At 36.3% G+C, this 18,316-nt stretch overlaps 1 protein-coding gene across 1 annotated transcript in view; it reads left to right on the top strand.

Moving 5' to 3' along the window:
- ACSS3 (acyl-CoA synthetase short chain family member 3) overlaps nucleotides 1–17,678 on the top strand; it is a 58,224-nt gene extending 40,546 nt beyond the window's left edge. The window contains exons 9-15 of the mRNA XM_058805528.1: nucleotides 327–422; nucleotides 3,257–3,320; nucleotides 10,922–11,003; nucleotides 11,989–12,111; nucleotides 16,555–16,654; nucleotides 16,735–16,910; nucleotides 17,182–17,678. Of these exons, the coding sequence (XP_058661511.1) occupies nucleotides 327–422; nucleotides 3,257–3,320; nucleotides 10,922–11,003; nucleotides 11,989–12,111; nucleotides 16,555–16,654; nucleotides 16,735–16,910; nucleotides 17,182–17,247 (707 nt within the window). The 3' untranslated portion in view covers nucleotides 17,248–17,678. The remainder of the gene's footprint in view (nucleotides 1–326; nucleotides 423–3,256; nucleotides 3,321–10,921; nucleotides 11,004–11,988; nucleotides 12,112–16,554; nucleotides 16,655–16,734; nucleotides 16,911–17,181) is intronic.
- The last annotated feature ends 638 nt before the right edge of the window (nucleotides 17,679–18,316 follow it).

The following is an 18,316-nucleotide window of genomic DNA, read 5'->3' as shown; positions in this document are numbered from 1 at the left end:
GTGGTTGGGCATTGGAACAGGCTCCCCAGGGCAGTGATCACAGCACCGTGGCAGAGTTCAAGAAGTGTTTGGACAAGGCTCTCAGGCACATGTTTTGATTCCTGGGGGTGTCCTGTGCAGGACCAGGAGTTGGACTTCAGTGATATCTAGGAGTCCCTTCCAACTCAGCATATTCTATGATTCTGTGAATTCTAAATCTTCTGTTGTTTGTCTAGGAATTTTTTAAAAAAAATTAAATGTGCTGAACATCAAAAAACTTAGAACTAGTAAATACTGAATGGAACTAAACCCAGCCTTAACTGACGGTATGTGTGTTCTCTTAACAGAATCTGGTTCTGCAATTACAGCTTCCTGCATTGGTTTGGGGAACTCTACAACACCTCCACCTGGACAGGCAGGAAAACCAGTGCCAGGATATAATGGTAAGGCTGTGCTAAAAATGTTACTAAGAAAGGACATTGCTTATATTCCTGAGTAAGTGCTCCTTGATTGTCATATCTTGTAGTAAAAGAAAATTACAGTATTATTAAGATATTTTCCTCCTCCCTGCTTTCTTGTGTGTTGTAGAATGTGATTCTGAATAAAAAATTCAGAGTCATCTTCAAGAAAATTGATCAACTACTTCTGCCTTTATTCTGTGAAAAGGCTGGCATATACTTTGGCACATTGCTCATCTGTACTTCTATATGCATTTCTGCACTTCTGCACAACTTGAGTTGTTAAGGAAACTGTCTTTCAGCATTTTTATTTCCAGCCAGGAGAAATGGTAGGATACGGACCAGCACAAAAAAGATGAGAACTCATTGTCTGGAAGGTATTTGCATGTAGGGGTGCATCTACAGGATTAAGAATGCATTTTAATGCCTGGGAACCCTGATTTTAACACAATTTTAAAGAGTTTCTTGAAATCTAAAAAATAATTGCATTAAAGATCAAGTGGTTCAGAAAAAGTTCTCACATCATTGGTCAGAAAGATCTAAGATGTTATTTTCTTATAATACATGAAAATGGTGGTGAACATTAAAAAAACTCAAATATTTTTAGCAGCTCTTGGTTTCTGCACTTACAGTTATGGCGTGAAGATGAGCAATAGCTTAAAAACAAGGCCATGAAGTTTCTCCAGAGTTCTAGTAAGTAGGAAAGAGTGAAAGAATGTAAATGCATCACACATGTTATCAGATGATAGTCAGAACTAAGAAGAAATATGACTACCAAAAATATAAAAATTTCTGGTGAATATTTTGGAACATTGGGACTAGTGTAAGTAAAAATTTTCTTCAAAGAGAATGATGGAAATGTGTTTAGCATACCATATAAAGGAAACAAAAACTGAGCACTGAAATTCACTAAAGATTTGCAGAATAATTTTACTTCTTTCAGTCTTTGACCAAATATGTCCTGTAATGCAGCTATTCACAAACTAGTGATTTTTAAAAATTACTCTATTTTGGCTTCTGTCTTGCTGTCATCCACTTCTCTTTGGTGCTGTTACTCTACTTATTAGAGGAAATCCTTATGCCAGTTAAAAGTGGTTTTAGTTTATATATGCAACTCTAAATGGCTGGTAAAGACATGCTGCAATATTAGGAAGTTGCAAGATCTACTTTTTTTTTTTAACATGTAAAAATTCTTTCCTGTTACATGTTGCTAAAAAGAAACTGATTTGTTGGTGATTTTTAGGGATAAAGGGAATAAAAGTTATGATATCAAAGTGTAGTGGCACAAATTGCATTTAAAAGTGAGTCAAGATAAAATATTAATTTCTGTTGCCTTTAATCAGACATTATACTGTGCTTTTCCCTTGATCTGCTTGAACCTTTGCAGGTAATTGCAGTGCATTTTCAGACTGAAGCAGGTCCCACATTTTGAAAAAACAAGTCAGTTCTTCAGTAATTCAGGAGTGAGCAGCATAGTATGTCACTTCCCCAAGTTTTTCTACATTGATGGAGCTTGCAAGGATATATACTGGGATTTGCACTTTGATGAAACAGTTACAGTAAACTGATTAGATTTTACTTAGCATCATAAAAATAGGAGAGAAAACACTGACAGCTACACAAGTGGTCTGTGTAAAACTGGCCTTGTGTACTTGCTTGTGTCTGTGTGTGGAGCCATTGCTTCCAGCAGGCTCTTCAGTTACTTTAAAATTACCATCATCTTCGAAGGAATAGCTCAGCCAGAAGGAATAAATTACAGATGTTGGTGCTCTTTGGAGAGATAGGATATGATATTACTCATATAGGTTGTAGCAGAGTTTTTGTCAGAAGTCTGTTATCCACTTTTCCCCATTTCCTCTGGAACTTTGTAATCCAGAATGTAAGATTATTTGTAGAGATTTAGATACAACTGAATATTCTTTCATTGCTTGGGCAGGCTTCAAAAAGCATGTAATTCTTATTAGTCCAGTCTGTCAGAATATTCCCTCCCTGCTTTTCTATGGTTTAGTTGCTTCACCTTATGTAATTTCATTATCATAGGCCAAGGTGGTATCTGTCATTCCTTTCTTATGCCCGCACCTTGAGATGGAATGGATGGTTTTAGTAGCTTCATTTCCCAGATAACTGCACAAAAGAGGCTATTTCAGATGATTTACTCCATATCAGGATATGGATGCTTTCCCTGAAGCCCTCCATCCAGGGAAAAGGCTTCATTTGGGAAGTCTGGATTCTATCCTGTACTTTGAGCATTACCCTGCTGTGCAGCTTTGGGTACTTCAAGAATTACTTGATCTCTTTATGCTAAAATACAAGGAACTTTGTTAGCTGAAGGGCATTTTTCTGAGATTCCTGAGAGCCTTTGAAAACCAGATGTACTTATTTACTGCTAATAGTATTTCTCACGTGAACTGGGTTAGGCTTCAGTCATCTTGGTTGTTATGTCTTGCTCATGTCACCCACATATTTTTAATTTATATTTGTCACATATCTTAATGGTTCTTTGCTGTGTAGAAGTTCAGATTTTCCAGTATGAAAGCTCCTTTTACTTTTTAGTTCTGTTTTTCCCTTTTGGGACTTTGTGCTATTTCTGCTTCCAAAGCACAAGTATTATTTAAGATTTTTTGTACTTAAGGCTGAATGTTAATAAAGTCATAAGATTATCCAGTTTCGCACGCCCAAATTACTTAATTCCTTCTGTTGCTTGGTGTATTGCCATTCTGAAGTGTGACATAAGTTGATATCCATAAAGAAAGACATTTACCTTCACCTAAAAATACACTACTAAACTTGAGTTTCCTTCCTATATTATTTTTTTACAGTCATGATTCTGGATGAAAATAAGAAACCAATGAAGGCAAAGACTTTGGGAAATATTGTGGTAAAGTAAGAAAAATAAATATCATACAGTTAAAAGAAACTTCCTACATGGGTTGATTATCTTTTGACTAAAGTTTATATAAAAATAAGAATAATTGAAGGTATGAGGATTGGAAAGCATGTCTGTCTGTCTCTGATACTGATACCAAACTCCCTGAATGTTTTATGTTCATTAATGTTGAAAAATTGCAGACAAAGTTGTGTGAATGAATGAGTTTTTCCTGGACTACAGCAAAGTTTACCACTTTCTTAATTATCAGACTGTTGGCACAGAATGATGCCTTTCTCTTTTAATGTATGAGCAAGATCCTGAATCATTCCCTTCACTATTTTATCTTTCCATTTAGTGAAATAGTACAACAGTACAGATTGGCATGCTTCACCTTACAGGTGTGATGCTGCCTCTTCTTTCATGATCTCCTAATCCCAGCTGATGCACCTTCTTAGAGGGAGAACATGTATTTTCTGTTCTCTGTAAAGAAAAATCACAAGATGTTCCTGTGTGTGCTTTGCATGAAAGAGTGTTCATTTGGACCAGTACTTGGACAAAATACATGCAGGAAAGGACTTCAGGGAAAAAAAAACCAAAAAACAACAAAACCCTGCTGTGCATCATGTAGGTGATATTTAGTGCCATTTACCGGACTTCTGATAGATGAGTTCCATAAACTCCAATATTCTTTTTGAAAGTACACCTTTCTAAGGCACATTTCCTTAGATGAAAACGACTCTGTTTAGATCACCCTGTGAACATCAGTTACATTTATCTTGCCTGCTGCCTTCTCACTGTTGCCAGGATCTTTCCTTACTCCCGTAGCATTCTATAGGCTAGTGCTCTTTATAGCCCATGCCAGCTCTCTATTCTGGATGTTTTACCATCTGGCTTTCAGACTAATGGCATTTTCCTCAAACATTTTTTTTTCCTCAGAGAGAGACACCTGCTTTGTGATGAATTTTGTGATGAATGTGGTATCTGTGCCCACCTTTTTTTTCAGTTACAGAAAATAACTTCAACTCTGAACACTTTCTAACTGTGAGATAATACAAGTCCCAGAGGAAATGTATTCATACATTTCTTCTGTGGTAGATTTTTGGAGAGTTGTAGTAGCTCAGTCTTCACTGCTTGCTTGGACAAATGAAAGGAAGCACAAAGATGAGTATTAACCTTCAGTGAACTGAAAATCTGTCAAAAGCTGAAGCATTGGGACGGATGTACCAATTTTGTTGAATTGTTAGCACAGTTATCTGAGGCTGCAGTTGGCTGAGGCACGCGAGGTGGGGGTGAGAGACAGGAGCTGCAGGCGCTGGCGCTGCAGACGTGCAGTGCCAGCAGTGTGGGTGGGCTGGCGCAGTGCTCGCGTGGGAGGTGGAGCTGCCGAGGTGGGGAGGCTTTTACTCGACTGTACCACTGGCCTTATGTAACTAGAGCCCTGTGGAGCCTGAAGTAGCATCACATGGACTTACTGTACTGTGTGATGCAGATGTGTTTTCAGGATGAAGTCTTTACTCTGCCTCATTCTCAGCATCTTCAGCTAAGCCAGCAGGACACAGAGGCCTAGGTTTAGCTCCCCCGAGTCAGCAGACTCATATTTAGGTGTAGTTTTCTTGAGACACGTGTAAGATCATGCATTCACTCCATTGTTGAGTATGTACATTCATACCAAGCACAAGTACTTAAAATTGCTCCAACCTTTTGTAGACTTTGGTTTGCAGTATCAGTAACCCAGCTCAGGGTGGAAAACTGTTTTTCAAAGCTCTCACCTCTGCAGTGCCTGAAGCCATAATAAAACACAGGATTGTAATCAATGGAGAGAGAAAAGGTATTTTGTAAGCTAGCTGCTTAGATATTCAGATTAGTTATTGTTATTCATTGTATTGTGCATGCCTATTTATTCAACTAGGATGGAATAAATCACCTTCAGATGTGTTCATGTCTTTCCAGTGCCTGCAAGAGTGGTACAGTTGGCATAGGGTAGGTACTTAGCCTTATCTACCAAAAGAGGAGTGGAATGAACTTCATGTTTAGCAACTTTGCCAAACAAGTTGAAAGACAGACTTCCCTAATGTTGCTCCACATTTAGATGTTTACTCAAGGGATTAAAAATGTGTTAATATATTGATTTGCTGTTGTTTCATTTGTTTTGTTTTATCTTGCTTAGCATGACTTCTGCTGCAATCAAATGAATTAATAATGAAAAGAAGGATTTTTTTTGTTTGGTTGGTTTTTCTTCAGTGTATCACACAAGAAAGTGTAATCCCACAGGGATACTATTATTCTATCATGTCTGTTTTTATTGTATTGTTTATTTTATTTTTTTTATTAAAGCAAGGTTTCATGAAGTCCTCCTTCAAAGGAGGCATTTCTCTCTTCAGCAGTCTTCTACATGTACAGACCCTTTAAATTAGTGGAGATGATCCTTGTTGCTAGCAGTGTTGTTTGTCAGCCCAGAGCATGTCCCCCTGCAGCTGGAGGAAAATGGGGGACTCAGGATAGTTCTGACTATTATTGTGTCATACAGCCTATTAAAATATGAAAAAACACAGGGATTTGCTTCACCTGTGGCATAGGTGAGTTGAGAAATGTACTTCAGTATTTATTGGAGAGTGACCATGCACTACTTACAATGACAGCTGTGCAAGAAGTGGTAAGCTGCAGCTTTTGGTTGTTCTTATTCCAGACTGACTCCTGGTAAAGATTATTTGGGACTGCTTGAGGCCTGCAGTTTTCCTAAGTACAGTATTTAAAATATCTGTTCTTACAGCCTGTAATTAATGCACAATTGAAAATACACTTGTATATGTAGCTGCAAGTGTAACTGCAGGCTCTATGATCCCTTGTTATTCAGTAGGGAAATGGAAGAGGAGCCAACATTACTGTCTGTGGATGTGATCTTAGTACATCCATTGCTGCATTATGCTTGGTTCTTATGACTGAATTTTAAGACTATTTCAAGACTATTGAGAAAGTGACTGCATTTTGAGGAAAATATGAATGAGAATGACCTGAGGGCTAGAATCTGCATGGTATGAAAACCTGTGGTATGTAATTCACCCAAGATCAGTAGAATAGTAACCTTTTAAGGGCCAGGAGTAAAAAAAATCCCTGAGAGATGGCTGTTTAATCTAGCATAAATAAATTGCAAGCTGAAGCTAGATGCATTCAGATGACAAATAAAGCACTGTTTTAGCAATGAAAGTATTAAGACGTTGGAATAAATTCTTGGGAGTATGGCAGTTTACTTTGATGTTTTTAGGCCTAACCTAGATACCCATTTTAACCAAAAGTTGAGGGATTGAGGCAGGATTTCGTAGATGGCATCTTTCAGCCTGTGTTATATGGAAGGTCAGTTTAAGTACCTGTGCAAAAGATTATCTTCCTAACAGCCTTCTATATGTTTATCAGCTTTGACTTTTCCCTTTACAGAAAGAACAATAAGTAGGTCTTCCAATGGGAGAGCAATTTGTCCAAAGATAGTTTTTTTAGCAGATCTCTGGCTGAGTACATGTAAATACTATTTGAACTTTCTTTACTTTGAAATTTTTCCAAGCACTTTCACTATTTTTTGATGGCTTTTTCTCTTTTCCCACTCAAGCAAAATCCACACTGAGATCAACTACTTTTGTAACTCCTTTCAGCTAACTAAAGTAATATTTCATGCAAACTGATGAATGTTCAAGATCCTGTACTCTTCACTCTTTTTTCTGCATTGTTGTTCCTAGAGTTTGAAAAAGCTTCCAGATACTTTTCAAATTTGCAATCAAAAATTTTTATGAATGATATTTATGCACAACCCTATGTAAATGCTGAGTAATAATTATAGCAGCCAGTTGAGATTATTTTGTTCCATTCAGAAGCCTAAACTCATTTAGCAGTGGCTTGTATTTACTTTGACTGGCTGTAATGAACAGCCTTTGAGTATCATTGCCTACTGTAAAACAAAAGAATGTCTTTTCTGAACTACAGAAGGTAACATCTCCAATAATTGATTATTTCATTTCAGAAATCTGCTTTTCTATGCAAATTCTCTTTTGAGTTCTCTGTCTATAATTGCTTGGTTCCATTTACAGGGAATCTTACACCATTTTGATGAGTGGCATTTGTAAGGATGTGCTATGTGGGAGTCAGATTTCTTGGGCTAAGCTAAAGGTGGACTGTTCTTTGGAAGGTCTACCACTGTTGTATAAAAAACAAATGAACTGTGAAACAATGCTTAAAAAAACAAACAATAATTGTCATTTAAAATACTTCAGAGTTTTTTGTGATGCTGTCAGGCTCATTCATCTTATTCTCTCCAATTTATAATGAAATTACCTGCTTATCTTTGTAAAATGTAACCAGAATGAATCTTTGTTAAATGAACCCATATGATTTAAATCATTGATTTACGCAGTTTGCCTCATTTCCCCGATGCTGTTTTGAATGTATTCAACCTTTAAATGAGAAATAGGCCTGGATCTGTGTTCTTGTAATTCAACAATTTCAATCTTTCTTTGACTGGAGTAAATGTAGAGTAGCATAATTTGTACTGCTGTTACAGTGCTGGTAACAGACAGCTACAGAAATACAGTAAATATGTCCCAAGGGGAAACCAAGCAAAGCAACTTCTTTGTATATTGTGAAAATAATAATGAAGGACCCTCCCTACTCCTGTCTTGGCCTTCTGTGATCCTGTCCCTTGTGAAAGGAAAGTAGTCATGCTTACATATGCATTCCTGGCATTTTTGGTCAATATATCTCTTTGAAAAAATATTGCCAAAAGATCTTGTGTATCAACTCAGTTTTTAGACAAAGAGGCAACAGTTCTTAAATGCTGAGTTGTTGTGGGTGTGTGTTACATTTTCTAGGGCAAAAAAAGACCCAAATCAAACATCTCAAAATGTTCCTTTTTATAGAGGGGTTGATAAAAACAAGAGATGTCTGTTTTCAGGTTGCTCTTATTTTTGGACAGTCTCATTTTCTCTCTTCTGGCTCCTTGCATGTAATTATGATCCAGTTCTGCTCCCTTTGGAATTTATGGCAGCATTCCCACTGACAGCAGTGGTTTTGAGGTATATTTGACTCTGGACATTTTAATTCTGATGTCCTGACAAAATTTCAATACACATAATGATGTTCTGGCAAGCTGAATTATTCTACCTTTATTAATTTGAGTTTGCACAGAACCTAGAAATTCTACTAAGTCATGATGCCAAGAACTCTGCACTCATCAAAGAATTGTATGTGGCTATTGCTCTGGAATTATTGTGGTGGAAGACTGACACATGGAAGAGGGCATTCACTTTTTGCTTAGTGGATGAATGGGGTCTTAATTGCAAGTAATCTTTCACAGAAAGCCATGGAAGATTTTCAGATATCTGTATTCTGTTATGATGTGGTTTACAGAGATACCTGTGGTAGCCACTAATTTAGCAGTCTGGCCTCCACAGACACACAAAAAATATGCTCTGTGGATGTGTTTATCAATACAATTTTCCTAAAAAACCCCCAACAAACTGGAACATGAGACACCCCCAGTCTCCCCATTTGAAAAAAAAAAAATCCAAACAAGGACAAGAAAACCAAATAGTGAAAGTGAGGCTTTTATTTTTGATTATATGCTTCACACTTCTCTGTTTAGATTTTTAAACAATGACAGAAAAGAAAATGCTTTTCTAATTTCAGCAATAAAACTGTTTTTTTATATTCAGTGACTAACTGCAAAGTATTGAATAGAGCTGTGGGGAAATTAGGGCCTTTGTCAATATGAATTGTTCTTTCTCTCCCATCACAAAGATGTTAGACTGCTAAATAAATTTAAAGTGCGAAATTTGCAATGACTGAGGCTGTTATGAATTGCTGTACTATTAGCAACCAGGTAACAACCATAGTAACTGCCACTCTCTGGTGGCTTTTCTTGAATCTAAACAAGAGATTTTTTTCTTCCCTTTTAAATGCATGTATACACAAACACCAGGATCAATAAATTGTTTTTCTAATCTTTTTTTCCAAGACAAGCTCTCCATGGGTCATGGTTTTATATCACAGAGACGCTTACTAAGCTTGAAACGCTTAAAATAGGGCAGTGAATTTCTTCCAGATGGGCAGAAGCCAACCTGCCCTCCTGAGCCCTGGGTAGCTATGTGGGAAGTGTCTTGGCATTTCTGGCCATACCTTACCCCTACTTTCAAGGAATGTGATGTATGGGATGTGTTGAGCCAGAACTCTCAGAGAAAAAGCAGTAGTATTTATAGTAGTATATTCTGTTATGCTAGCTGACATGAATTAAGCTGAAAAAACTAGGATTGTAGAAAATCAGGCATTCAAATAATTGCTGGATTATATGACCTTTTCAATGTAGTTTGTACTGGTTTTACGATAGCTAGGATTTTTTTGAAGTGTGTTTCTTTCTCCCTCTCTCTCTCTCTCTCTCTCTCTCTCTCTCTCTCTCTGTATATATATATATATATATATATATATAAAACTATAACTATTCTTTTTGTAAATGTAATGTTAGAAAAGTACATGTCACAGGGCTGGTGGCACCTGTTCTTGTGACTGACCATCATAGACATGAACTGACACCAGAATTGCTATGCTACAGAGAACTGTTTCTTTGCTAGAGATGTTGCCTTCTGGTGTCACAGGGATACTATCACAGAAAATAAAATACCTCTGGCTAAATACTTGCTAGTTAGCAAGACAGGCATATGCTAGCAAAATCTGTATGGTGCATTTATGATTTTATGTAAATAAATATGTTTGTTTACATGATCTCTGTTATTAGGGGTAAGCTTCATAAAACTTGTGTTGATATGACTGAATATATATCTCTCAGGCAGTTAAAGAAATCTGTGTTTGACCCTGTCACAGCTTTGAAGAAAGAAACTAGCACGTTTTTAGCTGAGGCTTCTGCAGCTTCTCTGCTGACAGATATGTATGTGAAGTGTCCCATATTTTCTCATGCCCATATCATTGACTGAAGACGTGTTTTAGTATGTATTCAAAACTCAAATAATAAAGCAATCCAGAATTCTGCAGCTTTAAGTACAATTATTTTAGAAAGTTCTACTAGTGACTTGTATCAATATACTTTCACAGAACTTCTCCAGTATTTCCAGTAGTATTATGCACAGTTTAAACAGAAAAGCATTTTTATTCAGATTCTTGTGATTGAATTCCTTTGAGTTTTATCTTTTTACGGAAACTGAAGATCTGTATGTCTGATAATATATCTGTCTATGCATGTGTGGGTGTGTATGGGCATTAGAGAAAGAGAGACCTGTAATAATGCAGTTGCCTGTATCATAGTGTGTATGCACAAATTTCAGGTACTTAATCCTTAGAAGTATTAAAAGCTAAATGCTGTTAACATATTTATAATACAGTATATAGTGTTTACTAGACCAAATATTATTTTACTGAGGTGCTTGTATTATGTAAAAGGTAAGGTTTTGGATACCCTGCAGAGCTATTTTTTATTGGTTACCAGCATGTAATTAAGGTGAACTGTTTTCTAATTGTAAAGACAATTATTATTTGTCTGAAAACAGAGTATGAATGGAGAACATGAGTTGTATTTGTTATATCTGTATTTCTTACTACTTCCTTCTGTTCTTTTCTATTTAAGGTTACCTTTGCCTCCTGGAGCATTCTCAGGTCTTTGGGAAAATGAAGAAACATTTCAGAAGTTATATTTCCAAAAGTTTCCAGTAAGAATTATGAAATCAATTATTTAAACTTCTGGTAATGCTTCAGAACTGAATGATAATAGATTTAAACTGGGAAACAGTTCATCTTAAGTTGTCACAATTTCATTGGAGGTCTTTGATATATGTATATATAATTAAAACCATTTCAAGATAAATCCTTTTTCACGTGTAATTTCAGCTCTTGGGTATGCTGTTGTTTTTTTTAAGATCTGAAAGAGAAGTAAACCATAAGCTTCTGAGCCAAAATCCGTTTCATGTCATTTAATCTAAGATATAAACCTGCAACCTTACACTAGCACAGCTTCAGATACACTCCTCCTGTTGGCATGCAGCCACGCTAACTTCGTATCACTCCAAAATAACACTTGTCCACTGTACATCTGAATACACTGGAGGCTCTTTGCTGCATTAGTTATGTTTCCTTCTCAGATGAGCTATCCAAGGACTGGCTTACTTCTTTCCTTGTAGAAATAGGTAGATTGGCCCTAAACAAATGCCCAAAGGGGAAGATTTGGCTCAATGAAAGTAAATGAGTGAATTGGTCATACGAATTATTTTTAGTGTGCAATTGCATCATGATGACAGTGTATGTTTGGATACAGCAAACAAGAGTATCTTTAGGAGAAATTTGACAACTGTCATTATATTGCAGTAATTCCATTTTCCTTGTGTAGATCCAGGCAACATAATTCTCCAAGCTATCAGGGATCTAAGAAGAGTTGGAAAAAAAATCAGGGTTTATCTATTTTTTTTTTCTGTTCTATATTAATAAAAACAACAAAACCTTTCTCTAAAGGGAGCTGCACAGGATAATATTATATATAAATGGTGACAAATATTACAGAATTAAATCTTTCAAGCACCAAAAGCATTTATAATGCGAAACAGGTCTATTTTTTTTTTTTTTAATTTTTGTGTTTCCTGGTAAATTAATGAATATTCCTAGTAGTCTTTCTGAATTTATTTTTCATTGTGTTGTATTTAGGGATATTATGATACTATGGATGCTGGTTATATGGATGAAGATGGCTATCTGTATGTCCTGTCTCGAGCTGATGATGTGATCAATGTTGCTGGACACAGAATTTCTGCAGGTGCGATTGAAGAGGTGAGCATTGCCTGACAGCAAAAGAGAAGAGTGAAAGATGAATGCAGGAAGCTGAGACTAAAAATCCCACATTTCATCACATCTCACATCTCAAAATCTCACACAGAAAGATCTCTTATTTGTTTTCTACTTGTTTTGTTTGCATTTCCATTGGTACTTTTAACCAAAGTATTTCCTGTTTCAGGCTCTTCCTATTAAGATGCTTTCCAGAAAAAAAACAAATTTAGTCAATAAGAAGCAGGGTCAATAAATACCATGGGATTGGTAAGGCAGGCATAATTTGGTATTTGAAGGTGGAGATAAGGAGCAGTGTGGTAGGGTGGGAAGCATACCTTTTAGCTCAAATAATGTATTTATTTGGGAATACAGTAGGATAGTGTAGTATCAGTGTGACAGGTAGTTTCACCAACTACTGTAGTTACTTAGGAGTAGAAACTTTTTTTCCTAAAATACAATGATCAATGTTGACTGATTTTTTTTCAGAGATTAATATTCAGTGCTTTTTCTTGGTGGGAAGACTTCGGAGTTTTTTGACAGCTGTTTTGTCTCTTATTGTATGAGCAGTGCTAAATGAACAATGAAAATTTCAGTAAAAAACCCTGCTGTTAAATTGAAAGTCATTAATGTAATACCCATGCAACTCAAAAAAGTTGAAAAAAATGAAGTTCATAATAGTGTCTGAATTTCATATGATTGTTCTTACCCTTCTGGAGTCGCTGTGATTGATTGCTAGTTACAAATTTCCCTGATGACATATCAATTGCTTATTCAGGGAGTATAGGGAAAGGTGTGCTGGGCGTGTACAAGAGAAAAATATGCATTTAAGAACTCTGATTTTAACTGTTCACTGAATTAGAAACTAATCTGCAAGTTGTCTTTTGGTTTATAATGTCTGTTAATCTAGGGACTACTTTATTTTGAAGACTAGAAAACTTAGAATGTTAGAAATTCTAATTACACAGAAGTGAACAAGTTCACATAAACATTAATCTATGAAGGACTGATCAGCCAGGGAGCTGAAACAGCTGCTGCCCTGACTGAAGTTTTTGGAGATATAATGATGCTTTCAGTCTGCTTAAACCTCTTTCCCTTAGAAGTAGTTTTTTGCTCCCTTACTGAAGCACAGCAGGAATCTCATCCCCACCCCTTACTGCTGTACCACTCATGGGCCGAGCGCGGCATTTTCTTTGCTTCAGCCTGGCTCTGAAGCTGCTGTAACAAGTGATGAATTGAGTCACCTCACCTGCTGTATTACCTTTGGATCCATTATACTGAGCTCAGCATCTCTGTTTTTCTCCCTGCTAGTTAGGTGTTACCCCTAGAAACATAATGTTTCATGACACTAACATTTTAGAAGCTTTTCTCTACACCTTTTGAGCAAAGCTAAAAACCAAGAGTGATGTTAATGCATGCACAGCAAATTGCTAGTTAAATGGGAAAGTGTAAAGAAGACCACAATACCCTCCTCAGTAAGATCAGTAAATACAGAATTAGAGGTCCATTGAATCACCATGTAATTGACAATCACCTTGTTGAGCAAGTATGTTATCTACATTTACATTTTAGCTGCATTACAAGTTTAACTAGTTTGTCCTTAGTGCTTTGACTGTTTTATCTCTGTTATGTTCCACACAATTTTTCCTTTGTCTGATGTATCTGTTAATACTATTGGAGCTCCATGTTTACTGCAGTGCAGTAGATGTTACAGTTTACCTGGCCAATTAGTGAATGGTGGCCATTGTGGGAACCTCATCTTGCATGTTGATCCATCCCTCTTCTTTGGTCTGTAAATCTCTGGTGTCCCTTCTTGCCCCTTCCTGAAAAATAAAAAAAAGCTTAATCAAATCTAGTCTATCTGAGGCAACAGACTTGAGAACTGAGGAATTTATCATGAGAAATCCCTTACCCCTGATCACAATGTTTCTGTCTGCCGTTGCATTTGCCATCCATCCTTGTGCCCAGTGATCATACTGGGAAAACCATTTCCACTTCCTGAAGTTTTTTATTACTTTTAAACAATTTTTAAATGTCTAGTGCTGTTTCTGTTCTTCTTTTCAGTTGTTTTGTGAAGTTTGATAATTTTAAAATTGGTATTTACTAATTACTGGTTTCAGTAATTTGAAGTTAGCATTTGAAAAGTCAGAGGCATGTTGATAGAACTTTGGATAGACTGTGGGAAAATACTACAATAACTACACTATTCCAGCTAACCATAATACTTACGAATGACAGACTAGAAGTACAAAAACAAGGTACAACAAAACAATCTGGCAACATTCAGGTCTCCACCTTAGATAGTCCTGTTGATGCCTGGTAGGTGATTATGATATTTGATGGTAATGCCAGTTTAGTGTGTAGATCTTTTTTCTGTGTTCCTGTGGAAAACAGTATTTACTGATTTACTGTGGTTATAGACTTATAGTCTACTTTTCCATAATTCATTGTCTTTTTCTTGCCTGTTTTTGGTTTTTTGGTGTTTTTGTTTTTTTTTTTTTTTTTAATATATATAAGCCTATCAGGTTTCTGTGGCCACGGTCAAGAGTTAGAGCAGGAAAAAATGTTTTTTTATAGCAGGAAATGGAATTACTGAGGCTCTGGCCTGTAAGTGACCAAAGTGCATTAAGTGTATGTGATGCATTGAAACTCTGTAGGGATTTGAACTTGCATAAGATTAATCCCTATATGATTTGTCAGTGTGGTACAATGACTTTTGGACAAAGTAGGCTGCACCTGAATTCAAATGCATTTGTGTATATTCAGCTTTTGAAGCAGGCTCTTCTGCCCTTCTGATTCTGGTATAAGCCCAGTGCACTCTTCTGTATTTAGTTTGTGCACATAATATCTAATTCCTGTGAAAAATAATCCAGTTTCAAAAGCTGTGCATAAATGGTCATGCTTCTGTACTTTGATAGAGCATGCATCTACTGTCAGGTCAGTGTTTTCCATTTGCCTTTTTTCTGGCATGGGACATGTCTAGGATCATAGTTTGTGAAATGAGTATAGCTTGCTAGACAAAGCATGCTAGAAACACATTGAGTGGATTTATTTTGCTAAAAGCTACTTGGTGTGTGCTGTCTTGACCATGACACATGGAGTCAGTTTCTCCTTCCTGTTTTGACTATAAAGCCTAAGGATGGTGAAATCTGTTTTGAAGATGAGTTATCATACACCCTTTGAATTATTCCTTTCCCCATCAGTTTCATAAACAGGTCATACAAGAACCTCCCTTTTTAAACTGGGGCAACAGTGCTTTAGCTTTCCATTCTTTCAGTTTTTTTCTTCCTGTCTTCTCTGTACTTTTCCTGTCTTTCACATTCTCGCACCATTGTATGAGTAGCCAATGCAAATATGGGATTCTTACTTAATAAAAACAACCAAAAAGTGTCTTTATTCCTAAAACCTTTGATTTTGGCAACACAGTATGTGAAGTTATTAGCAAGCAGATAGTTCTTGTATGCACAGATAAATTAACAAGCATGATCACATTATGTGGCTTCTGTGTAGGGTCACATTAGGTCCTCCTTGTGGTCGAGTCCAAAGGACTGAAAAGTGCTGAAAGCACTGTTGACAGCAAAACACCCCAAGGTGAGGGGGTAAAGTAAAAAGAGCCAGTTTCTTTGGAAGAGGATTCACAACTGCTGGCATCTTAAGGCCAGCTTTGTCTCAGACTTGGTGACATACATCTTGGTATGTACTGAGACATCTTGGTGGCTGTTTTCCTGGAAGTGAGTACCTCAGCTGGCTAATTGGAAGCTTACATTTTTTTACCTAAAAAAGAGTTTCATATATTTTATCAATGTGATGTTGAGTAAACATGTAGTAGGAAGGAAGGAAGCTCTGGTTTAATTCCCTTTTTTGTCTCAGGAAGCTGAGATCTAATGTTTTCAAGAGAGGGAGCTAAGCTAGGCTGGCTGCAAGCCAAGGCTGGGCATGTGTTTGGCCTTGGTTGAAACTATGCTTTTACAGGAACAAAGAATGAAAAAAAAAAAAAAGAGTCAGAGAAAATGAACCAATAGACTTTATAAGTCTGTAGTAGGAGTGCTCCTGTGGTTTTCATCCTTACTCCCTGAATTTAAGTTCCATGTTACTTATAATTTTAGACAAATGTTATTTGTTCCAGCAGAGATCTCACTAACAAAACCAAAGACACGATACTCTCACAAAACTGTAAGGAAATTACCTCAGGTTTGTTCAATATTTCTGTTTTGTGCTGCTAAAGTTTTTATTTCTTCTGTTTGTTTGAAAAGCATGCGTGAGTATATACAATAATATATATATACACATGTACATCTTCAACACATGTAGTTGGAATCCTAAGGTGTACTGACCTTTTGCTGTCAAAATGTAAGAAAAAGTCTATGTTATTTCTTCATACTATATCATTATTTTCACTGAAATGTTGTCTATTATTGGTTCAGTTTTGTTTTCTTTTCCATCCCTCAGTGTATTCTCTTCCATCCCGCTGTGGCAGACTGTGCTGTTGTGGGCCAGGAGGATCCTTTAAAAGGACATGTTCCATTTGCACTGTGTGTACTGAAACAAGGTGAGAACTCACTGAAAACTGATGTCATTAACACTTGCAAAAGTCTCAGAAAAGGTAAAGGATTTTACCTTCTTCTCTAGGTGTAAAGACACAAGAGAGTAAGATTTTGAAAGAGATTGTGGAGCGAGTTCGGACCAACATTGGTCCAGTAGCAGCTTTCCAGAAGGGGATGTTTGTGACACAGCTGCCAAAAACACGCTCTGGCAAGATCCCACGTTCTGCTCTTTCTGCACTTGTCAGTGGAAAGCCATACAAGGTAAGTTAGAGTTGTTTGCTTCAATGAATTAGACACACATGCACATCCAAAGCACAACATGGTGGTTTTGATTCTCTTGAATGTTCTGCAACTGGTCCATGACTTTAGGTAGTACTTTGTTTTATTTCTATTGCAGATTATGCAAAAGATGTTCATGTTTCAGAGCTTTACAGATGCTTTTTTCTTGATTGCTTTCGAAGTATAAATTTAGAAGAATCTCTGAATGAAATTCTTATCTACTATTACATGCTACTGTATTCTTACTTTTCAGATAACACCAACCATTGAAAATGCTAGTGTGTTTAAACACATTGAAGAATTGCTAAAGAAAAATTAAATGGGATAATACATAATAACGAGCATTTCAGGTATTCAAGTATACAAAGAAGCATTTTTTTTGTTAATAGCACATTTTAATAACAAGTAACGATTTGGGACTAAATGTTTTTACTACAGAAACATTACTGTGTTCTTTACCATCTTACCACAGCCACTGACACATAGTGAAGTCTCTACATGCTGTCAATATATTCTGGTTATTAAGATGGCTAAGAATTGCAAATAGAATTAATTCATTGCTGTAGACTTAAAGGGAAGGAGTCATTGGATTATCCATCTTATCTGGTGTCATGTAACCTTACATTTCAATCCATTATTTTATAATGTGACCAGTAACTTTTGTTTGCCTAAAGCAGTTAACAAAGGGTAAACCATGAACAAACGAAAGTAAAAAAGGAATTTGATTGTGAAAATTGTTGCAGATATAAATTGTTCTTACTTGTAAATTTTAAGTTCTTGTCTTTTTGATTTTATCTAAAATTAAAAATTTTAAGATTAGTTCTTTTGATTCAATTTTCTTTCTTTTTTCCAAAGTCTTTCTGCCATAAATTAAATTTCTATACATTTTTTACTCAACAACTTTCTGAAGAGTCTTTTTTGTAAAATGATAAGTAATTCCTGGCTTTCAAATCTTGATTTGTCCGCAGTGAAAATCCTGATTGGTCCCCAGTAATATTCAGAAAACCCCATATATATTAAATAAAGGCAGGCATTTATCCTTTGCACTTTCTGGTAATTTTTTTTGTGGTTTTTCTCTCTTATGATGAGGACCACCAGAATGTGCTTTTGCTGCCATAATTAAGCATTTTAGGCTGAGATAGACATAACCAAGAAATTTAGCAAATATGGATACTAAGCAGCTCATTCTGGACTTTACAGGCCATTCCAGACAGGTACAGGGTTCTCAACAAGCCAGGGGATGGAGGATACACTTTTGACATACATTACTTCTCAAACTGTAGGTATTTAATGGAACAATAAATGTGAAGGTCCTTATAAAAGTAGATGCTCCCAGGAAAGTATAAAAGCAGAGAAGTTGCTCAAACTCATCAGTGCTTACCAGAGAA

Source organism: Ammospiza caudacuta, chromosome 5 (genome assembly GCF_027887145.1).
Source record: "Ammospiza caudacuta isolate bAmmCau1 chromosome 5, bAmmCau1.pri, whole genome shotgun sequence".
Classification (NCBI taxonomy): Eukaryota; Metazoa; Chordata; class Aves; order Passeriformes; family Passerellidae; genus Ammospiza; species Ammospiza caudacuta.
The sequence above is the reverse complement of the archived record's forward strand: the minus strand, read 5'-3'. Positions and strand labels throughout refer to the sequence as shown.